At 43.3% G+C, this 24,308-nt stretch overlaps 2 protein-coding genes across 7 annotated transcripts; one reads left to right on the forward strand and one right to left on the reverse strand.

Annotated features, from left to right (window-relative positions):
• Positions 1-1,233: 1,233 nt before the first annotated feature.
• On the forward strand, positions 1,234-14,182 carry arhgap22a (Rho GTPase activating protein 22a). The gene is made up of 10 exons (XM_076743289.1): positions 1,234-1,605; positions 5,724-5,920; positions 6,725-6,812; positions 9,187-9,315; positions 9,478-9,688; positions 9,780-9,912; positions 9,997-10,070; positions 10,488-10,609; positions 10,723-11,737; positions 11,825-14,182. The coding sequence occupies exons 1-10, from the start codon at positions 1,572-1,574 to the stop codon at positions 12,042-12,044; spliced, it is 2,223 nt and encodes a 740-aa protein (XP_076599404.1). The 5' UTR covers positions 1,234-1,571; the 3' UTR covers positions 12,045-14,182.
• mapk8a (mitogen-activated protein kinase 8a) lies at positions 12,445-24,308 on the reverse strand. Of its 6 annotated transcripts, none has more exons than XM_076743294.1 (12): positions 24,164-24,308; positions 19,989-20,155; positions 19,617-19,746; positions 19,465-19,523; positions 19,190-19,328; positions 17,907-18,072; positions 17,554-17,625; positions 16,417-16,599; positions 16,182-16,306; positions 15,984-16,047; positions 14,949-15,026; positions 12,445-14,490 (listed from the first exon to the last, which is right to left on the reverse strand). In XM_076743294.1, the coding sequence occupies exons 1-12, from the start codon at positions 24,197-24,199 to the stop codon at positions 14,474-14,476; spliced, it is 1,236 nt and encodes a 411-aa protein (XP_076599409.1). In that variant the 5' UTR covers positions 24,200-24,308; the 3' UTR covers positions 12,445-14,473. The 6 variants fall into 6 exon arrangements, with proteins under 6 accessions (XP_076599409.1, XP_076599407.1, XP_076599405.1 ...); XM_076743292.1 differs by lacking the exon at positions 17,554-17,625 and adding an exon at positions 17,070-17,141 and having other exon boundaries at positions 12,445-14,485; positions 24,164-24,297; XM_076743290.1 differs by having other exon boundaries at positions 12,445-14,485; positions 24,164-24,297.

Consider the following 24,308-nt stretch of genomic DNA (forward strand, 5'->3'; position numbering starts at 1 on the left):
CAGGCACACGTCACTGGTGAGTTCACGATGGCAGCTATAGTGGCCCCCGCTCACTGGGTATGTGAATGTCATTTGATTTGTTTCTTAGTGGTTATCAATTAAGTGAAGGCTGAGGTTTCAGTGTTGCCATTGTTTAGATTTGGGTGCCTGTGTGTCTCTGTGTGTCTGACTGTGTTGTGGCTTTAGAAATGGCCCCAGTGGAGAAGGATTCACTGTGTCGACGGGTTTACCACCATGAAACCATCAAGGACTCCTCAGACAAGTGACAAGCCAAAGGGACTGGCAGGTAAAAGCTCTGTTTTGAGTTTGTTTTCATGACATCTGTGATGATTTTTCCCCAACTTTTTTTTGCTACCTGAGCTTTCATATAAAGATAAGACATATATCTGGGTCCACACCATGTCTCTAGCATATCCATCTGTATGAGCCTGTCTCTGTTGCAGTTTTTGTGACTGTGTACAGATTTATATTACTACTAATATAAAGCAGCTCCTTTATAAAGCCTTCATGAAGGCAGTGTATAGTGTTAAGCATTTGCCATTGACTGTTATATGTGAGCTGAGTAGTTTCTCCTTATGACAAAGCTCAGTCAGCTCTCCGCTCAGTCTCTGTATTGCAATTCAGTCTCGTCCACCCTCTTGAACTGCAGCATTTATCTGCTTTATCACATCCAATACAATCCTACTAGGCAGAATAGGAACAAGAACATCACACCCTTGAGTGCTGTGGTTTTCACTATACAGATTGCTGAGTGACTGAGAAGTGTGGCATTTCCCCTCCGACTATAAATCTTGGCCTGAATGAGTCGAAATGCTAAATATGAGTGTTGGACTGTGGAATTTTGTCAGTTTTAAATGCGCGTCCACCCGAGTTTGTCATCTAGATACGGATAATACAATGCCCTGGCCACTTGCTCTGCATTAAATGGTAAGGCTGGTGTCAGTTCAGTCAAATGTATTGATCTGAGGTAGTACTTCAGGTACAGAGGAGACCATAATCAAATCTCCATGAGCAAACAACTGGAGGGACTGTGAAGACTGTGCAGCGATGAGGGGGCTGATGTAAAGAAATGGGTGACAAGACAGAGGGCACACAGCCAGACATATTTATAGATGGTGAGAAATTGATACTGAAAGTGTGCAGCAGAAGGCAGAGAGAGAGAGGGGGAGAGAGAGAGAGAGAGAGAGAGAGAGAGAGAGAGAGAGAGAGAGAGAGAGAGTGGGCAGGGCTCGAGGTATGTGAGAACAACAGCACACCGGGCCAGTGGGACAGACAGGGGGAGTGAGAGGAAAGGAAGGAGGGGAGGAAGAGGAGAGCGTGTGGTTACGTGCTCGTAAGCGTGTGTGTGTGTGTGTGTGTATGGGTGTGTGTGACATCAGACAGAGACAGTGTCCAAGTGCAAGACAGTGAGTCGCGGAGAGAGAGAGAGAGAGAGATGCTCGGAGAGGATGAGGAGTAACAGGGCGAGGCAGCAGCGAGAGGCGCTGAGCGTGTGTGTGTGTTTGAGGAATAGTGTGTGAACAGAGGGATGCAGTCATGTCTCTGTGAGAGGGAGCAGCACAGCGGTAACCATGCTGAGCCCCAAGATAAAACAGGCACGCCGGGGTAAGCACGGTCCCTCCTCCCCTTTCTCCATCCCTGCTCTGCGCTCCATCTCTTTTCTCTTTTTCCATGCTTCTCTGTCTCTGCAGCCCGTCTCTTTTTCTCCCTGCCTCGCTAGAGCTCCATCTGTCCTGCTGTCTTTGTAATAATGTTAACATCAATATTGTTGTCAGTGCTTGCATTGATAACGACATCAAGAAGGTGTAATAGCGCCATTTTAGCACCAAATTGGCACACCAGTGTCATTCTGCATCCCAGTGACCATTGTTATCAGCAGTGACCTGAGTTTTCTTGCATGATCTGAAGTGTTGAGGCTTTTATCTTCCGTGTCCAGTGCTCAGTGAGCGCTAACAGGCTCTACTACAGGGTGATGTAATCCCTCGTCCCTCTTGATTATACCATCCTCATTCCTAGAAGATTTGATCCTGGTGGAGATACTGTGGGTTGTAGTAAACATGGCTGCTGGAAGGATAATCCTTCCCTCCAGCAGTGGTCTGCATCCTGACATGTTCGCACCTTGAGCACATGACCACACCTCTATTTATTCAGGGGTTATTGGGTTAGTTTTTTGGTTTTGAGCAGGTGACAGATAGATCAGAGGTGCTGAAAGGAACGTAGAGCTCTCTACTCCTGTAAATCACAACAGCTGACTGTCAAACATAGTTCCTCTAACGCAGGGTAAAATCCACTTGTGACCACTGAAGTCGGGATATATATACGTGCCTCTCACATGACTGCGTGAAGATGAATAAGGAAGCTGTAAATCACAGGAGCAACGCTTGGCACCAAGATTACCACGATGCAGAGTATAGATGCTTGCTGTGCTCTTCATAGCAGGTGGTTGCTACACACAGCCGACACACACTGTTGCAGGTCGTCTGGGGAGTTGTGACATTGCAAGCTAATCTCAAGGAAATGGGCTAGCACTGGTTTTTAGAGAGTATCCACAGAGGCATTAACACCCTTACAGGAGATAAAAGTCTGTGAGGATTTCCCATCTTCTTGAATCACATTTTTGTATGAAAATTAACATAATGGAGCAAAATATTGTCTTGCAGCAGCCTCAATAACCCTTATGTTTTGTGTGTGTGTGTGCGTGTGTGTGTGTGTTTAGGCATGGGTCGTTTCTTCATTTCTCCCCTGGCAGTCATTGTCTTATTCTAGACCAGCCGTAAAAAGTAAGACCATAAAAGATGATGATGGGGAAGAGAAGTGCCTCTCCTTTCTCCTTCACCCAGCACAGTTGGAGAGTGCAGCAGCCACTTCAGTTTGCTTGCCACGTTTTGTGCTCTTGCCATCTCTCATTTGCTGTAATGGTATTCTCCTTTGATTAGATTCCCAGCTCTGCTCTCCTCTGACCCTTTAATGCAGCATCATTCAGGGCAAATTCATACAGCATCGTGGAGCTGGATCTGCACTCAGACGCTGAGATATAAGACCAGAATCCTAAAGCAGTTAAGTAGTTTAGAGTCTTACGGGAAGAGGTTGTTGGTGTTTGAGGCTGCTCTCCATTATCTGTGTGGCTGAATAATTGTCAATATGCGGACATTTGAATGTATGATGAGGGCTTCCTTACAAGATATGATCCTTCACTATGGATGCAAAAACTATCATGAAGTCTTCATGCATTTTTATCTTTTCATCAAATTTTCATTAATGAGACCCTGTCCCAGCTGAAGAAGTTTTAATCAGTAAAAAAGACCATTAGTGTGCAAAAATGGTATTCGTTGATGTCTAATAGATCACAACAATCTCATAAATGAATCATTCCAATATTAGCTGAATAATTTAATTCCTGATATTAAGCAAGTAGAAAGACTGAATATGCAGTAGTTATATCCAGTGATGGTGGAATGTACCCAGCACGGCAGTTCAGTATTTCCATTTTATTCTGCTTTAGATATTCTGCGTCGCTACATTTCAGAGGGGAAAATCAATACTTTTTGCTCCATTTCATTTGACAGCTATAGTTACTTTACAGATTAAGATTGTACATAGAAAATTTTTAATGATCTTAAAATGCAACGCATTCAAATAGATTAAACTACCCAACAGTAAGTAAAGTAGTTTAAATTTGCCTCACTGTGACCAAACACAACAACAAGTGCAAGTGCTTCAATAATGCAGCTTTAATAATGAATGTGATTATGATATAATGACTGACTGGGGCCATTTTCAAACATAATGAGTACTTATGATAAATGGAAAGTGGAGTGTAACTAAGCGCATTTACTCAGCTACTGTACTTCAGTACAAATTTGAGGTACTGTACTTGTACTTTCAATTTGATGCTCTCCTTCATACTTCTACTTCACAACAGTTTAAAGGGAAATAATAATAATGATAATTATCCATTTTATTTATAAAGTGCTTTTCAGGGCACTCAGAGACACTTTACATAAGTTAAAATGGTCATGGAAAACATACTGTATAACACACAACATTAATCACGCATTAAAAACAGTTCTGAAAAGGTCGGTTTTGATTAGTGGTTTGAACGTAGATAGATGGAAAGGCTCTGTCACCCCATTTCCGGTACTTGTTCCTGATTGGTGGAGACAGGAGGTCAGCATTAGAAGAGCAGAGGCTGCAGAAAGCAGAGTGGTGGTAGAGCAGATGGGTGAGGTAGGGGCTCTGCGAGTGAGTGGGACAGGGAGCCAGTGGAGGTTCTGGAGGAGAGGGGGATGTGGTCAGAGGAGTGGGAGTGGGTGAACAGGCGAGTAGCAAAGTTCTGGATGTCCTGGAGTTTATTAAGGACTTCAGATGATGTGCCATAAAGAATAAATGGTGTACTTGAGACTCCACTATATTCATTTTACAGGTACAGTCACTAGTTTCTTCACATATTAAGACATTAATCAACACAAAACATAAGATCAGTTTATAAAATATTATGCAATGCTAAATATTCAACTACCCACAATGATATAAAATAGTTGAAATTAGCTCCATCTCCACCAGCTATAATAGCAATATGCTACTTATGCATTCATGCATCAGTAAAAATACAGAAATATATGAAATATAATAGACAGTGGGCATTTTTCTGCATTATCACAAATTATCAGTAACATAAGTGGATATGTATATTGTATATTATATTATAAGGCGATGCACTTTGAGTAACAAGACAACAGTTTGATCCTTGTACACAAATAGTTCTTTACTGCCAGTAGTTTTTAAATAACAGCTCTAACTTTTTTAAAACAAGAAGCGGCTCCTATGTCTGCCATATTTATAGATCCTGCTGTGCCTGCTTCTGCTGTCAGCGTACAGTTTTGTTAATGGCTGCTTCACGTGGCCTCATCTTTAGCCTTATCCCTTCCCAGCAATCATGACTCTGCAAATGAAGGACGTCCAGAAAGGGGAGAAATGAAATGAGGAGTCCAGACAGAGAGCTGATAAGCAGCAGAGAGGGAGAGAGGGAGAGGAAACAGGAGAGAGATTTCAGCCTATGCACTTGCAGATACCTTCCCCTGCTGTCCTCAGCAGAAAGCAAGATGCAATTAACAGGAAAAAAGACACCATTGATTTCTCTCTCTTCTCTCCCTCTGCTCTCTGTTTATCTCTCTCTCTCTCGGACTCCCTAGAGATCACTCTACTGTCGCTGTTTTTGCTGTATACCTTTGGCATACATATGGTAATATATAATCCACGCTTATAGTCAGTCTGTAGCAGTTTAACTGAAACCTGATCTAAAGCAAAACTCCTCTCTGTGCAGCAGTGAAATTCAAAAATAATGATGCCCTTGTTTCTATCTGAAATGCATGACAAAATGTAATAGACTTGACGGATGGATTTCTTCTTAAAGCAGAATGTCATTGCTGCAAAATGGAGGCCATGCCTTGGTAGACTGACTTAAGAGGAAATCTGGATGCTTGGTCAAGCCTGTGGGCTTAGCCGTTCCTATGGGAGACTTCTGTGAATAATGATTCAGGATGTGTCTTGGTGAATTTTTAGAATAATAGCCAAACAACAAAGAAAGAAAATCCCAAAATAACATGAATCCTCTGTCTTTATGTAACTCTCTGTTTCTTTATCTCTCTCTGACACACGCTCATTCTGATTAATCCTGCAAGCCGCCTTTCCATCAGTTTATCTCAATGTGTGTGTCCATGCAGCACGGTCCAAGAGCATGGTGCTTGGAGAGTTGTCTCGGGTCTCCAGGCCCTGCTCTCCTCTGGATCAGGAGAAAGCACTGAAGGCAGGCTGGCTGAAGAGACAGCGGAGTATCATGAAAAACTGGCAGCTGCGTTGGTTTGTCCTGAGGACTGAAGCTCTTTATTTCTACAAGGACCAGGATGAAACCAAGGCACAGGTGACGCTCACGAAATATCACATACACAAAACATGTACTCGATGTCACCTGTTGCCCCAGGAGGCTGCACTGCTGTGCCTTTGGATGCATTCTGGTTTCAAGCCTGATATTCATATTTGTGACTTCATTTGACTCCCCCAGGGCCAGTCAATCCACTGTGTGTTCTCCAACTCTGAAAATAGCTTATTGATTCTTTAAATCAGGTGACAGAATACATTTTGCAGCCCTCAAGTGAAATGAAGCACTTGTCTGCATTATGTGACCATGATTTTTAAAGATACATGGTCTTATCTTTATAATCTGTATTGGTATCAAACTATAGCTGGATAAATATCCATTCATTTTTCACACAGAAATCACTACGACATCCCCACACTCTCCATTACAGCCTCAGAGTGTGTTGTTATTGCCCTTATACACACACTGATAATATGGTAACTAGCTGCCCTGTGCTTCTGCTGTAAGCACTTAGTTGGTGACCTCTGACCTTTTCTATGCTGGAAGGATTAGAAATGCAAGGACATCAGGAAGCGCCCAAGGGATAAATAGATGAAGAGATGTTTCCCTGAGTCATCCCTCCCTCCATCATCATTACTTCCCTCTGTTGGGCGGATGCCCAGAGTCCAGTGTACTCAGAACTCCATAATGTTTAACATGCAGTACATGACCACGTCCAGAGCCACTAATTGATTTCTTGTTTGGCCCTTGAATAGCGTTGATACAGGTGTTTTCCTCATGACCGGCTCTCTGTCAGTCTGTCTTTCTATCTGTTGATCTCACACCTTCCTCTCCTTTCTCCTACAGGGTTGTATTCCTCTTCAGGGCAGTCAGGTCAATGAGCTGCCTGCCAATCAGGACGAACCTGGACGACACCCTTTTGAAATTGTTCCAGGTGAGTTGGCATGGTAACAGCTCTGTTGTGTAAGAAAGTGAGCAAGTAAGTAAAGGTTGTTCAAGTGATGCTGAACCATCTCTTTAGTACTGCGTGCCAAGCAGAAAAAAATGTTTAGCTGTATGTTTCCTGAGAAATGATCGAGCATAATTTCCCACCAAACCCAAGACCAAAGCGTTTTGAAGAAAAGGACATCAAGATGGACTCAGGGTAAGAGTACCACGCCTAGATATACCTGCCACTCAAGGGTTTTTGGTGTTCAGAAGGGGATGAAACTGTACATTGTGCAATAACAGTGCATATGCCACAACCACAAGGACATTAACCTGGCGCCAGGCAAATTACAGAAATGATCTCTAGGTGTTTCCCAAAATTGTGATCATACTCCACATACAGCAGGTTGTATCTTTTGTGCAAATCTTACTGGCCCACGAGTAAAGTGACAAATAGGACAAAAACAGAAGTAAAACATAGCTACAAATGAGTCACAGGCTGAAACACATGCATGAAATATGCAGAAGGGATGTGAGTGACACAGCCATGTGTCTGTGGGTTAAACAAGGACTTCATTCATTATTGCTGTTGACAGCGTGGGGTTGGCATGATTATGGTCAGAACAGTGGACTGTGCAGCACATAGATCAGAGGGCCTGCTTGAAAGAAAGAAAGCAAGCAAGAAAGAAAGAAAGAAAGTTGTACTTGGACATCCAAAGTCCAGGGCTGCCAATGCTCAGCTGAAGCCCCTATTTACTGCTGACAGTACAGGCACAACATGGGCCACTACTGCAGTAGGTTGACTAACATCCTGACAGTTTATCCTGAGGAAGAGGTGTCGGTTAGTGATGGTAGTAAGTACATTTTCTCAGCTTTAATCATAAAAGAGGAGGATGTATTGCAGAAATACTGTCTCTCCTGTATTGAAGTACTTTGGAAAGCAGACTGAACTGTTGAAAAGTATTGTATGAATCTCTGTCACGGCCTGTCATGGCAGTCTCTGCTCTGCTGCACCTTCTCTTCTACTGCAGGGCTGCATGGTGGTACATAGAACACACAGCATCATTAGCAGATGTGGTCTCATCTACTGTATTAGACTGTTGCAGTTAGTGTTTTTAATTATGTATGTGACCTTTCTATGTTTGAGCACTTCACTTAAAGGACCATTCCAGTTTGAATACATTAACTATGGAAGAACATTGATAAGGGGCTACCGGAGTCAGTATTGTATTGATTCTTCAGGTAGCACATTTTAAATGTATTGAAATGATGTAATATTGCAGTTTGATATTAATCTGTGGTTACTTTTTGATTGATAGATGCAGTGATGCTCTATTACATGAATGTTTTACTCATCCCAACCTATTTCTGCACTTCACTAGTTTCATTTCATTTCACAGCAACATAAAAATAAGATGTTCATTATGATCAATTACCTTCAGGTTTTTAGTTCTCTGCAAGACGATTTCCTTACAAATCAATCGAGGTCAATGGCTGCCAATGAGTTAAGAAAAACACTCTTGAAATTGGTTAGCAGCCATGCAGACTACTGTGCATGCAAAATGTAGTCAGTGGGGTAAAACATGCAAATACACTAGTGTGATCTTTTAATAGGTGAGATTGTCAGGTGACACTTTGCAGGCAAAGTTTGTTCATGAAGAGATGCAGAGGTGAAGGGCCTGGGCAGAAAGAGACTGAGAGTGAGAGGCATGGTGCAGTTGCTGGTGTCCACAGGGAATACTAGTCTTTCTGGGTCATTTCTCTCACACACAACACACTATGCACCACAGTGCAGGACTTTGTAATGAATGCAGGTGCTGATATATAGCCGACAAAGCAAGACACATGCAACCACTACCAAATCCACTCCCTCAAATCTCTCTTCTGCATTGCTTATATAAAAGGTTTTCATCTGGACAAAATGTAAGAACATTTTCTGAATGGCAGTTTTGATGCTTTTATCTCCATCTGTAGTTGCTTGAGTTATGCTTCCACCTCTTCAAAAGCAAGCGATTACGAAGTCACATAAAGGGAGAGAATTAAAGCTAAACTGAAATAAACTAAAATGTCAAACTGAAATGTCAAACCGGGTGGTATCAAGCTGCGTGCAGCCAGAGGAAGGAGAGACAAGCGGCATGGCTGTGGCTTTGTACTTTGCAGGGGTGCTGGAGCTAATAAGGTTATTGAAAAAACTGATATTTCTAGTTGGTAGAGCCCACTTGTTCACAGATGAGACAGTTTATGTGATCAGCAGAGTCATTTGCAAAAGCTGTATCTGTTCTGTGTATGATTTTGCAAATTTGAAGTTCAGTGGCTTCCAGGTGTGTCTGTCATTTTGTCCTATTGATCCAGAAACTAATGAAAGATGGTTGTGTTTTCAGGGGGGAGTGGAGAAAAGGATCGAACAGGTATAAGCCACGAATCATTCCTGCTGATGGCTAACTCTCAGAGTGACATGGAGGAATGGGTCAGAGCCATACGCAGAGTCATATGGGCTCCACTTGGAGGAGGTGTGATTCTTAAACATATACATACACGCTAATGTCTACATGAAACACTTTTTACTGTAATTACATCATTAATGCTTTAAAGAGGGGAATTAAACATCTTACCTAAGAAAACATTCTGAGCTGTTAATGACCTGATTGGCTTTCTGTTTTGTGTGACTGCAGGTGTCTTTGGGCAACACTTAGAGGAGACAATGCTGTACGAGGCCCAGTGTGGCCCTCAGCGACTGGTCCCTGTGCTGGTTGAACAATGTGTGTGTTTCATACGTGAACACGGGCTGGAGGAGGAAGGCCTTTTCAGGGCCCCCGGACAGACCAATCACGTTCGAGAGCTGCAGGATGCGTTTGACCGTGGCGAGAAGCCGGTGTTTGACAGGTGACGCACTGGGAAGGGACATTTTATCTATAGCTGCATGCCAGGCTAGAATCTCTGCAGGATGGTATTCTTTATGTCCACTCTCTTACAGTACCACAGACGTCCACACAGTGGCATCACTGCTAAAGCTGTACATACGGGAGCTGCCGGAGCCCATAATCCCATTCTCCAAATACACACAGTTTCTCTCTTGTGCTCAGCTTCTTACCAAGGATAAATCAATGGTAATTATATGTCTACTTAACACTTTACTGCTATACTTCCAAACTCTTGCCTTGGCAATAATCATGTCATGCTTTTTGTTCAAGGGTATTTTAGAGATGGGCAAGCAGGTGAAATCCCTTCCTCAGGTCAACTACAACCTCCTTAAATACATCTGCAAGTGAGTAAACACTGTCACATTATCAACTCGCTGTTGTTAAGCTCACTGATAACTCGGGCGGGTTTTATCGTTCCTGCTATTTCCCATTAACTGTGTGATGATTGAGGATTTGACACCCTGTCATACGAGGGAAATAACATTCATTACACCCACATCCTCGTCAGCAGCGGAAGTGACATCACATTGATTGACTCTGAGTGTGTATAATTGCATGTCCTCTCTGCCTTCTGCTTCTATATAAAGATCAGCTGAGCCCACACACCAGCCAGAATCATGACTCAGTCCTCCTTTTCATTAGTTTGAAGCTTACTGAATAAAAAAGAACAAGGGGTTTCTCCCAATTTGAGCAGAGCTGTCAACACTGGCTATTTTAAATTTGTGTGGTAGTAAGTTCCCCTTTTGGCTCCATCTGCACAGGTTTCTTGACGAGGTTCAATCTCACTCCAATGAGAATAAGATGAGTGTTCAGAATCTGGCCACTGTGTTTGGACCCAATATCCTTCGGCCCAGGGTGGAGGACCCAGTCACTATGATGGAGGGTTGGTGATCATCAATATATGTAAAACTTGCTTTCCAGTCAATATGTACAATGCTATGACACATTTCAAGCAGGTGTATGCTTATGTGTATGTGTGTTTCTCATTATAAACAGGAAGTTCACAGGTGCAGCATCTGATGACTGTGCTGATCAGTGAACACACCAGACTTTATCAACGGGAGGAGCTGGAAACTGAGACCAAGATCCCCCCACAGCAACAGAATACTCTCCAACGGTGCAAAGTGGAATGGCTCTCACAAGAAGACCCTGACCCCCCACCCTCCTCAGGCACAGGCTCCAAAACCCCTAAAGAGAAAACCCAACCTTCCACGCCTTCTACAGAGAGTAAAGCGACTGCACCAAGCCCTGTTACAAGTTCAGAGAAGGGCGAGGATGGTCATATTGAAGGGAAGGGCAAAAGTAAGACAGAGGAGAAAATGGATGGAAAATCTGATAGCAAAACTGAAGGGAAAGGTGGAAGTGAAGTAGCTGTTAGCCCAAGTAAACAGTCTAAAGCTCTGCCCTCCTGGAGGTGCTCTTTCAAGGGCAGTGCAGCATCTGGGGGACCAAGGGGGAAAATAGGGGGGTCCGCAGGGGATGTGTCAGCAGCTGGTGGGAGCAACTGGCTGATGAATGGCCTGTCGTCCCTCCGAGCTCACAGGCGCACCACCTCATCAGGTGAAAGACTTAAAGACTCCACTCTGTCTCTGAAAGATTCAACTCTCTCCCTCAAAGAGACCGCTCTTTCACTTAAGGACTCACAGAGAGACTCCGATGAAGATTCTCCTCAAACGTCCTTGTCCCACAGAGCCCTCCACCAATCCCACAGACTGTCTGCCTATGACAATGTTGCCCCCTCCAGTCTAAGCCTACCTGCTGATGCATCCTCCATCTGGACATCCTTTGAGATCTCGCTGGCCGAGCCAGAGGCAGGCGATAAGGCAGTTAAACCTGGGCAGGGCCAGGAGAGACCCGGAGAGGTGAGGGACAGTACAAATGTTCTGGACCACAGTGCAAGTGGAACCGAGGATGATCTCGCAGGGACAAATGAAGGTCTCACCAACATGCTGACTGAACTCAAGCAGGAGCTAAAGAAACAGAGGACAAGCTATGAAACCTGCATTCGCAAGTAAGAATGAGTCATTTCCTGTGAAATAACCAATTAAACAGTGCATGAGGTGTTGTTTATAACAATTTAATTTTCCTCTTCTTTAAGATTGGAGGAGTCCTGTTCTAAGTACCAGTCCCAGGTGAACCGGCTCGAGGAGGAGCTGGACCAGGAGAAGAAGAAGTTTCACATGCTAGAGATCCGACTCAGGAACTCGGAGCGGGCTCACCAAGACGCAGAGAACCGAAACATCCTCCTCCAGCAAGAGATGGAGGAGTTCTACAAAACCCTTGGAGATCTAACCACAGGAGCAACACGGACCAACTAGACCAAACCAATCTGCCTTCATGTGGTCCATCAGAGGAGGAGGAGCTTGATTACTGGGAAGACCAGCCAGCCCCAAAGCTTTGAAGACCAAATACCTCTAGTGCAGTACTACTTGCCATCGTGTCCTCTTAAGTACAGCCGTCTTGTGCCTACACTGACCAGTGCCGGTGCCAAACGAGAACTCCTCTGGACCAAGCAGCTCTGATTGAACCATTCCACGAAATCCCTTACAATTATACTCCATGGGTCATGTAGCTGATTATTTATTGAGTAAATTCCTCTGTACGAGATCAGAAAAAGCCTTATATGTGAGGTGCAGTCTTCCCATACACCCCCTGTTCATTTCCCCTCAGAACTCTTGAAAGAAACTTGGACAGTAAAAGACACAACAACGTGAGACATTAAAATTCAACTCTTTTATTTGCTGGAGTTGAAGGTAGACAGTTTCCATTTCTGATGTATATAATTAGTCTGTTAGTGAGGCAATTTCAGATCCAAAGGCTAAAATTCACACAACTGGCCTTACCAAAACACATCACAGCAGGTTCACTCTTTGCTGGCAGTGTTTGGCCAAACTATCAGAAGAGTGCAGCATCATCCCAGTAGTGCTCAATGGCTTTCCTTTCTTTCCTCTAAATGTACCTGCACTAAAACCAGATTTGCTCAGAGAAAACTCATGCGTATTCTATCTTTTCTATTTTTGAGGAGATGGAGGAGAGGAAAACCACAAAAAAGAGGAAGCAGCTACAGTCAGTTGAGATGTGGCCCAGACAGGGTCAGGACATGCGTCACAATCCCAAAAGTGCATTCTGAGAGCTGATGCTAGGGGTTACTGCCTGGATTGCCCAACCATGAAAAGGGCAAAGGGACAGGTTGGGAATTTGAGCCATCAAATACATCCAAAGGTTATCATGGCAGGTAGCAAATGCCTATTTCCTGACTCTCAGAAAACATTCATACATCTACAGTAAAATGTACAGATCAATCACTGACTATACTAATCTATGAATTATATTGCACAGAAAACAAAAAAAAAAGAAACAAAATGCATATAAATAGTACTTCTGAATGAAATGTACATTACATACAATAGACTCCTCCTAGCTTGAAATAAATAAATAAATAACACAAATACAGAAAAAAAACTGGATCTTTTGTTTCGCATTCCTTTTGAACGACATGTGCCATGATATACTGTACATACTGTATCTTCAAAAATGTCTGTTTTAGTGTGTGTGCATGTGTGAGGTAGAACTCAGAAAGACGCACCAAAGAAGAGAGGGGCATCTGCCACGGAGAGGACTGAAAATCACTGAACTGAGTAAGGGCACTTAAATGAAATATCTTAAATATCAGACAGCGGTGAATAATGTCTGAAAGAACCCACCAAAAGGGTAAAGTGACTAATTTAGACTTAGTCTCTGGTGACAGGCCCCAAGTATTGAACTCATTCTAGCCAGTGGAGTGGCCTATATTAACTTGATACAGCGCTATTCATTGGCTCCTCACTATGCCACATTTCTGTTCACTTACATTCACCCTGTTCTTCCTCATCCAACAGACCATCGCCTACATATTACATCTAAACAAATAAACAAGTTAAAATACAGTCAGTTAACAGTATGCTATAGTAAAAAAGAAATTCAGTGTCAGGGCAATAGACCATTTGACTGCTTGTCAGGATGCGCACAATCAGAGGTGACATAATACTAAGAAATAAGTTAACTTGGATAAACCAAGGGACTTTCTACAAGAAAGATGAGGAACAATATCAAAATAAAATCATCCATTTACAATTGGATCTGAGATGAAATGTGCCATAGTCTACTGTTTAAGAGAGAATTGGTGTAGATTCATTCAAATATCCCAAAAATAATAAAAAAAAATGCCAAATGAACAATTCAAAAATATACTCAACTTAATATTGCAGCGCTAACAGTATGGTATTCGACTGTTTAGCAGGAGCTAAAAAACAGCAATGTGTAAAGTACACTCGAATCCTTCTCTTTCATCAACACACATCACAGATTCACATCAAAACATACTTCTGATTCTTTGCAGCAAAAATACAGTAATAATGATACAATTTCAAACCACAATCATTTACAGCAGTGTAGGGGGAGGGGAAATAAAAACAAACTGTACATTAGAAGCGCAGCTCTACAAACTACCATGAGAAGTTCCATTGGCCTGAACCCTCTCCCATCACACACACTGATGAGGAAAGGTTTGTTGTCGTATGTGTACGTGTGTATGTGTGTGTGCGTTATCTGCAGCAGGCCAGCGCACCCAGAGAGGTGTGGCTGTCCAAGCTGCTGTCTGTTTCAGAGGTCATGGTGGGGTCACTGCTCGGGTCAGTGGGCTCTGTGGACATGGACGAGACGTCGTTGGCTGAAGAGGAGGAGGACGTGGGCTGAGGGGGGCTGTCGATCACTGCTGCACCTGTGCTGCGAAAAACACACGTCAACGAATAGGTTTCATTGAAATACACATTACACTGCTGTAAATCTCTGAATCTGGTCCTGATACACCGCTTTTCTTCACATTGAAATACAGAAATTCTGCTGAAACAGTGGTTATACTGCATGTCACTATAAAAAGATTTAACCTAGATGACTAGGTTAAAACCTGCAAATCACCAAACTGGTTCTTGTTGGCCTGTGTGCATATACATTATCTTCAATAAACTCCATATAAAATAAAAAGTATGAGCATTGTATAAGCATTACACAAACAGATTGAGTGAGCATGTATCAGAGTCTTGCGAAGGTATTTCAACACTTTCAGGCTTTCATCAAGCCTCTGATAAATATCATGTCCCTCTAACAAACAAAAACAGTATTGATTCGCTGTAATTCCTCCATTCCACCTCTTCTTTTCTCCCAAAGTTCTAATGATTACTCACCTAAAGGCGGTGGCTGGCCTCTTATCACTCCATTTTTTGTCCACTCCTCCCATTCACTCACTTCCGTATAAATTAGCCCTACAAATGAAAGAACAGCAGAAGCTGAAGTGGGGCAGGAAGCATACAGAGAAATCATTGATTCATGTATCGCAGTGTGCGATACACTTTTTCTTTACAGCCTGGGTGTATTACATACTGTACAGTCCAAACAGCATCATGTTTCTAATTTGGACTGGCTGTGCGTGTGACCCTTCTAAAAAATGAGTGAGGGGTCATTATCACCTGGCAGGGGGTCAGGATGAGCTCATCCCGCTGCACAACTGTAAGTGATATTTACTCACAATCTTAGACCCTCCCATGCTCCACAGAATCAGGTTCCTCGCAGTGGAAAACACTAACTGTGAGGCTTTAAAAGGGGATTTCAAGTCATGCAACGCACCCTCTGGCAACTGCAGTGGAGATACAGACCTCCTTGGGAAACAATGTCTGTGATGAAATGACTGCATGTCTACACATTCACTGGCTGCCCCACTGGATTTCCTTACACATGGTTTATTTCTGTGCTTTCCATGAATAGAAAATAATCATGTCACCACTGATGAACTAATCATAGAATCCGACCAGCTGACTCACTGTAAACACATCGGATTCGCACAAAAACTGAATGTATTAACTACAGCGGACAGCTTTAATTGTGACATGTACTCAATTGAAAACAGCACAAAGACAGTCTATTTAATGTTTTACCTCATCTCTTTCATTGATTTTTGTAAAGATATGCTTATTCTGAATTTGATGCCGGGAACACGTTTCACACAACACAGTGATAAAACAGTGTGGACACCCAACTAACTTTCTAAATCAATGTGTGTTATCAGAATTCACTTTATTAGGATCAAACCTGAGGAAGTATATCTCAGCACTGGGACTGAACACTGTGCTGCATGAGGAGCCAGATGGTAAACGATGCAGTGAAACTGACAGTAAAAGTGAAGGGTTAAGTGCAGTGCTAAGAATCTTAGTTTGCTGTCTAACCTTTCCACTCCTCCACGGTATGCTCCCTCTCATCCAGCTGTTTGTCGAGGATCTTCGGAGGGGGCTGAGAAAGAGAAAATGGCTTGAATGGCACATTGAAGATAGAAGAGCGATGCCAACTTTCCACTTCGAGTGATGTAATTTAAATCTCATGTGACCCATTTAAGGATCACGCGGTCCGATCGGCGATCCACTTACCGCTTCCACTTCAGCCGGGTCGTACCAAACATTAATGTAGGGGTGCTGCAGGGCCTCGTCTACAGAGATGCGCTTAGAGGCATCTATCACTAGCATCTTGGATAAGAGATCTCTGGCTTGGCTCGCTGAGGGGAGGAACAACACATAGAAAAGATACTGCGCTATTAAACACATGTCTGCAAATGTGGTTTGATGAAGGAGTTCTTTATGAGTTATGGTTAAAAATAAACACTACCTTTCAGTTTGTTGTGGTCAGAGTCGGCCGGGAAGAGCACATCTGGGAAGAGTTTCTCAAAGCTGTATCCAGCATAGCGTGGCCTGTTCTCTACATATGTTCTCACTGACTGGTTCAGCTTCATGAGGAAGTCCTGAGATGGGGTGCCGAGCTGCTCAATTACCTTGTTCCACTGGTCAATGTCTGAAGTGTAAATGTTAAGGGAAGATGCCACACACACTATTCACTCCCATACACACACACACACTGTAACACACCATTAGGGCAGCGTGACATTTAACTGACTTTGAGGTGGACACACCAACAGCTCTACTTGCGTAGTCCACACACACACACACACACACACACACACACACACACACACACACACACACACACACACACATACACCTGTGTAGATAACATGATCTATAGAGATGCAGCCACTCGCTCACTTTCCTGTGCAGCTAATACATAACTCTTGCACATGCTCTCTCAGCAGCTACTGCCCTTTATCGTGTGGTTTTTCACAATAGGCGAGGGCAGCAGAGCAATGATGTTTGTCGGGTGGAAAAATTGACAATGGACAGCAAAGTGACAGAGGGAAACTCTCGGGATGGTGTTGGATCTCTTCGCACAGAATGAAGTGATAACACAGTGATGGGGAAGGATACGATCAGTGCCGGGGAACAACACACTTCCCCTGATCATCTCGGCTACTATGCAGCCCACTGACCATACATCCACTAGAGGTGGACGTTTAGATGGAAGGGAGGTGAACATGCAAACAGAATGGTGAGAAAAAGAAAGCACAATAAAAAGTGAGAAGAATGCAAAAACAATGGCAGTGGTGTGATGATGTGTGGAAATGAAAATGGAGAGCATGCAGCATCAGCCAGACATATGAGAGAGGGAGCACTGCGCTGTTGAGCAGATAAAACTGAAAACTGACATGTTGATGAAAATTTACAGCCCAGGAAGGCCAGAATACTACAAATATGGCACTACACTGCCCCACCGCCTGGCACAAAATATTGCATTCAAGGCAAAAACCGAGCAGGGGAAGATCTGACAGTCTGCACAGCATGAAGCCCAAACACTTTGTAAAGACTGTTAAGATTAACAGCGTGAAGAAGCATTTAAAAGACCCAAGGATACAGTCCCTTCCTGGGAAGAGGATTTTATGGCGTACCATTTCTGCCAGTATGCAGCCCACAGACCATATGTCCACTAGTGAAGCAGAACACGGTAAACAAAGCCAATAAGAGGTGAGAAGAATGCACAAGAACAGGTTAGTTACACGCAGGAGGCTAGTTAGAGAGCATTTTCTACAAATAAATCCCCATTATGTACAGAAGCACCATGCGGCTTAAAACAGTGTTAACAGCAAGATTCATGGGCAGGTGCCGGTTATTATAGCTCTATCTATAGACTGCAATTCATTTTTATACAGTGAAAACCAACATCTTACACCATAGATTGACGGATACCGCACACAGATAATCACTAACCATTGGCTTGGTAGCCCATGCCCAGGATAACCTCTGGTGCTCTGTAGTAGCGTGTAACCACATATGGCGTCATCAGGAGGCCTGTGGCAGCCGTCCGAGCCAAGCCGAAGTCCAAAATCTTCAGTGTGCAATCTGACTTGACAACTATGTTGCTGGGCTTGAGGTCCTACAGAGGAACAGCAAAATGTATCTTTCCATATGTTCATTTTGTTATTAAAAGCTTTAAATGCAGTGAGAGCTGATTGATTTCGTACTGGTTTCTGTCTGATGTCTTCGAACACCATCCTGACAGTAAACTGACCCCATCTTACAACATCTATCATGACCAGCTCTATTGTTCAAACAAGGACTATTTATTGGTTTTTGTTTGTTTTCTGTGATCATGGTATTGTCTGTGCACATCACTGATGATTTATAGACATGATCCATCGTGGCTAAAATCCAGCTGAAAGCCTGCAGCGTCCAGCTCCTGCTGCAGCTATTTTCTAAAGATTACCTTTGTCTGTCATGTTTCTCTGCAGTACAAATTGCTTACTGAGGTGCTTTGCTTGTTAGCAGCAAACGCGTTTCAAGTGTACAGATTCCAGATGAATCAAGTCACATCTTACAGTATTGATTTTGCTTTTTTTTTAATCGATTGGCCGCTTCTTTTTGCCAGCTTCTAGCGATGAATAATGTTTTGCTGAAGATTTGTTAAGTTACTAGCATTATTGAGCTATTATCAGCATTTCATTTCTCGTGAGACGCAAACCTGGCTGCATGTTTCTGATGATACTATAGTTTTCACTTGCTGTGAGTGTCTTTGTGAGGAGGTGCAATTGTAACTTACAGTGCATGCATACATTTTACACCTGCTTCTTATTGATCCATTTGGGAGAAATTATACATTCACCCACCCTATTCGATATGGAGGTCAGAAGAAATCTGCATCAAACCGGCAGCTAGAAAGCCAGTGCTTTGTTCAAGGACATTTCTTTAAGAATTCTTGCTTTGAATTTAAGTTTTGAAGTCAAAGAAATTACGCAAATGCTAAAATTTTTCGACCAATGTCGCAACAAGAATCCTAAAGTAAGACAAAATATATAATATAATGAAAATGTATTTTAAAGATAAATTTTAAAGGTTTTGCTGGACTTTAAAGGACTATATTCACCATCTAATAGTGCACCATTTGACCATTTGCCCTAACACTTCAGTGTCAAGTATCACAGCAGGTTTAACAGTTCCTCTTCGGGACACTGGCCTGGCATGAGTCTGAGTAGCCATGGCCAGCTGATGCTTACCCTGTGAATGATGCCAGCAGCATGGAGGTGTTTGATACCACACAACATCTGATAAAGCAGATAAGACAGCCTCTCATGGTCCAGCTCCATCTGAATGACTTGGCACAGATTGGCATCCATCAGCTCCATCACCAAGTATCTGACCGAGCAGAAACATTTTCCATAACAGGCAGTTAAGCAAACGCACAAGAGAGAGTAATTCAATTTTAGGAACGATGCATACTGAGTGCTTTAAAACGAAAGGACACGAACACACTTCACATGCAGTTACTTACACGTCTTGGAATTCTTCTAATGATTTTTGTGGTGTAAATACATTTAATAGGCCGATGATCTGTGGGTATAAATGACATGAATTACAATCAGAATGACGCCGTTTACAGAGCCAATCTAAAATACCACTGATGTCTTGTGACTGCACACTTACATTTTTGTGATTGACACATTTCATTAGGACTAGCTCTCTGTACGCCCTCTTGGCATGGGTTTGATTTTGAAACGGCCGACTCAGCTTCTTGATGGCGACATTTCGTTCAAGGATTTGGTCATAAGCAGAGCTGAAGAGCAAAGTTAGCAAACCATTTCAAATCATGGTCACAGATAACATGCATACAGGATAACAGCTATTAAACAGCACAGGTTATGGATGCTTCAGCTAAAATTTTACATTTTATATGGATTTATACACTAATTTCTTGACATTAAAATAAATGGTTCTCATGAATGTTTTAGTGGAAACAGTGACCCAAATTTCACCACGTAGCTGTTGGCTGAATATGGATGCGGTTGAAACACTCACCAGACGATTCCCTGTGCTCCTGAACCGATGGGTCTTAGATTCTGGTATCGCTTCAGTACTGTGAACGTCGAGTCCCCAACATCTAGGCTGTAGAACTCTCTTTCTCTCTTGTTTTTGTTCATGGTGATATCTTCGATTACTGCTCTCTGTGCATCCAAAAATGTCCTCTGCATACACAAAGACGGACACACGTTTACGGACACCACAATAGCTGCTGTGCAGGCCAGGCAAAAATTAGAAAGTCAAATGAAAATCCCCGCTCCAGAGAAAGCAGATTAGGAGTAAAGGAGAAAAGACACTGCTGAATTTCACACTTGAGGCGAGCACTGCGGCTCCTTATCTCAGCAACTCAGCAAACACACCAGGATGGAAGATTTGATATCATCAGCAGTGGTGGCAGAACAGCAAGCCACAGGGAGGTCTACTCCATCATATGAAACATGACTCTCAGAATGACTCTGTCACACTGGAAAACCAAGCCCGGTGATAATTCCTGCGAGCTTTTGGACCCCAGCCCAGAACTCCAGCCCAGTTCTACAAGCAGGTCTTCCACAGGCACATGTTAACTGGGTCAAGTTGCACCATGAGGCTGTGAGCCCAGATAACACACAACACAGAGATGCCAATTTGCGCTCATGACGTTCCTGAACATGTTTCATTTTGCATTAAAACCGCCTGAAATCTGCAAAAGGAGAAAACTCTGACATGGGCTTCCTTTCCGTTTCTTCAGTTCTTATATAAGCAATGTAACCACCCTCCCCGTTCTTCCACTCTCCCCGACACACAGTCCATATGAGGGATATAATTGCGAGAATAAAATGAGTCAGCCCTCCTTCTGTTCCTCCAACGTCACAAAGACGTACATAACATCCACCTCCCTCATAACATGAAAATAGACATGTCGCCTCTTTTTATATTTCAGACAGGAAGACAATTACGCTTGTCTGACTTATGATGGCTTGACATTTCATTTAGTATGCAGATCTGTCACTGGTATGTCGCCCTGTTGTCGGGTCACTGGTTTTGTAATAATGGCTGGATCACAGGCTGTGAGTTCTGCTCATTTCTATACACTGTTAATATTACTGTCCCTGCGATGCAATAACCAGTATTGATGCTTACAACTACACGCTGCATCAACAAATTCCTCTGAAATCAATTACACACTATTAGATTGCAGTTAGGTGTCAGCTGCAGTATTTACAAGTAATGCAGCAGTCACATCAGTAGTCTCATGCAGCACCGAAGAGGTCTGGACCTCATGGATGGATGCATTTGAAGGCAGGGAGCTGTTACACATCAAGGTGCCTTGTGTATCCTGCAAAAGCAGAAATACAGCAGGGTCATTCCTAGAGTGCACAGCCCCCTAATGACTTAACCACTGTTGTCTCTTAACAAGCTGCTTCCGCTTAGTGATTTAATGAATGGTTTCCAAAGCATACACTGAATGGACAATTCAGATCCTGGCAATGGTGGTTACATAAAAAAAATACAAAGGCTTGGAAAACTGTGTCAAGGTTTAACATCGTTTTAACAGAATGCTGAATGAAATGGTGCAGCTTTGTTGTCTGTAACAGCACATGACTGACACAAAAAATCTAATAAGTTACACATTATTCCCATAGAATACCATCTCATGGTCTGCCAATTTGCATGCATCATCAAACAAGAACTATTTCTGCCAAATGCACACATTTATGATATTCTACCTTATGGATAGGACACTGTCTGTCACATATTATCCTCATATAGCCTACGCCACTGAGACAGCCTTTTCTCCCCTGTCCACACATGCAAACCTGTCAGCAGGGCGGAGAAAGACGGAGAAAGAGAAGAAGACCTGGCTACATCCCACAGGCACAGATTAACAACAGAGACCTGAGCGGCAGGACCGCTATCGATCCGTTATTTATTTTCATAGGATGTCAGCGTCAGTTAACCTTGGCCACACGACCCCACGTCTTGTCCCGTCGGCGGCAGGTGAATGACCGCGCAGGCTGCACCAGAAAGGATCCATGCATGCCAGAAACGTAGCGGCCACACCACAGAAGAACACATTATTGCAGTGATAACGGCACCAGTATGGTGATATGACGCGGCCTGTTTGTGAAACACAGCGCGCAGTCGGCGGTGAAAGCCGCTGCCTCGATCTATACGCGAACACTGCTGCGGACGCGTTACACTGTAGCGACATGACAAAGGGAGTATTTGGGGTGAGTGAGTGAAGCTACAATGCAACACCCTTAAACAACAGCCACGTCGGTGGAGCAGCAAGCACATATAGCGACATACGACCCTCCCCCACGGCCAAACAATAAGCACGTCTGAGGAGCAGAGGTGCGAATCCTCATCTTACCTCTGTCGTAAAATCAAACTATCGATCCCCCCGCGGTCCGATCAGCGGTGAAACGTTGCGGAGCAGCGGACTATTTGTTTGTGCCGCCGGTGAAGGATGATTTATTCCGTTGTGCGGCTTAAAAATACATGACCTCACCAAAATCACTTGCCTACGTTTCCATCTGGCTGCTACTGACAGGCCGGGACGCGCAGTGCGCACGGGGCATGCGTCCCAGCAGCGCGTCACTCATCCACAGAGACACACCCACCACCTCCTCCATCCATCCTTCCTTCCTTCCGCTATCTATCTATCTATCTATCTATCTATCTATCTATCTATCTATCTATCTATCTATCTATTTGAAAGTAAAAAATTACAAACTTAATTTGGCCTACTTCCGTTTTAAACATGACAAATTAGATGTTATTTTATGCTCGTTTGTCTTGCAGTACATTTATTGTAGAGGGCTGACATTGGCCTCACTGGAAATATAGACCATATACTGCATGGTAATAAGTCATAGCCCGTATAGACAAAATGGCCATATTTCTGTTCAACAGTGCACACAAGTTAAGTGAAACAAGCATTTCCAGTAAAGGCGTAATGAGGAGTGAAAGATGAGGCTGCATTTTTTTTTTCTGGTATATATTTTTTTTAAATGTATTTTTCTGGTGAGGGGATGTGCCAGGCTGCATTTACAGATCACTGAGCACAAACAAGTCAAAAAGGCATTGAGGTTTTTTATGTGACTAAAACAAAAGGCATTGGAAAGTGATGCCCATGTTATCCCCAGTAACTGTCCTTGCTGCAAAATCCTTGACAGAGGTAAATGGAGGGACATAAAGGGCATGTAGTGAAGCACAGGCACCCAGTTTCAAGCTTTATAGGCGAGTGTGAATGGACAGATTTGACATTCAAATGTGTAAGAATTCTTTCTTTGTCAGGTTTGATTTAAATTAGGCTACTTTAGTTAGCTTAAATGAGTATATGAATGCATTCTTTCTTGCAGTCTTAGAATTGGAGGCCTGTTATAATTGACAGGACTTTTTATATGCAGACTGACAGGCAACTAGATTCAAGTCATCAGTGTTCTTTGAAGGGGTTTCTTACATCAGTGACGTTGATGAACACAGGAGGAAGCAGGTCTATTCCAGTTAGGCTCATGATCATTTGGTAAACAGCCAAAACGCAGTTTTTCACCCAAGTTCAGCTCCTGAGTTGTAGTGTACTTGTGATTTACAGTATAATAAAGATTAAAAAATATTAACTGGGGTTTAAATAACACTGAGATCACAATCAGTTAGTGAGATAGGTGGGAAGTTTGCATACTGGGTCCTATGGAAACATTAAAGCCTATACGGTAAGCAGTGATGCTGCAGTGATCATATACACCTATGAATGAACTGAGGAGTATTATTTGCGTGGTCAGTGTCATTAGGACAACTTGGCATCCTCTATAAGATCGCCTCTCCTGTCTATATTAAACCGTGGTATCATGTGTGGCAAGTGACATGCAAGGCTCTGCAGAAATGCACAGCATAGTAGTAAGGGTACCATCTGGAGATCATCTATCAGTTCTACAACGGAGATAACCGCAGCCATGCTCTGCGAAGGCATGTGACTGAAAAAGGACATTAGGTAAAACTACGTTAACTTAGCGCTGAGTACTTTCATTTCTCCCTGCACCCACCTGACAGCCCTGGATGGTTGTTATTTATCCTTGTCCCTGCGCAGATACCCCGGGCCCTGCAGAGACAAGCTGCGCGCAATAGACCGGCATGGATAAACGTCCCAGCACCGACTCCCGCAGCAAGCAGACAAGGCTACGGTTTCTTACCCCTTGTTCGAAGAGAGTCCGCAGTGTTATGATCATTGTGGGGGAACAGCCCGTCAGCAGCAGGCTACAGTCCGCTCGTTTGGCCGAGGTCGTTCGTCCTTCTCAGGCTTCTCTGTAGCGCACCTACCGCCGGGGATCCACCGCA

The sequence above is a fragment of the Chaetodon auriga genome, chromosome 11, assembly GCF_051107435.1.
Source record: "Chaetodon auriga isolate fChaAug3 chromosome 11, fChaAug3.hap1, whole genome shotgun sequence".
NCBI lineage: Eukaryota > Metazoa > Chordata > Actinopteri > Chaetodontiformes > Chaetodontidae > Chaetodon > Chaetodon auriga.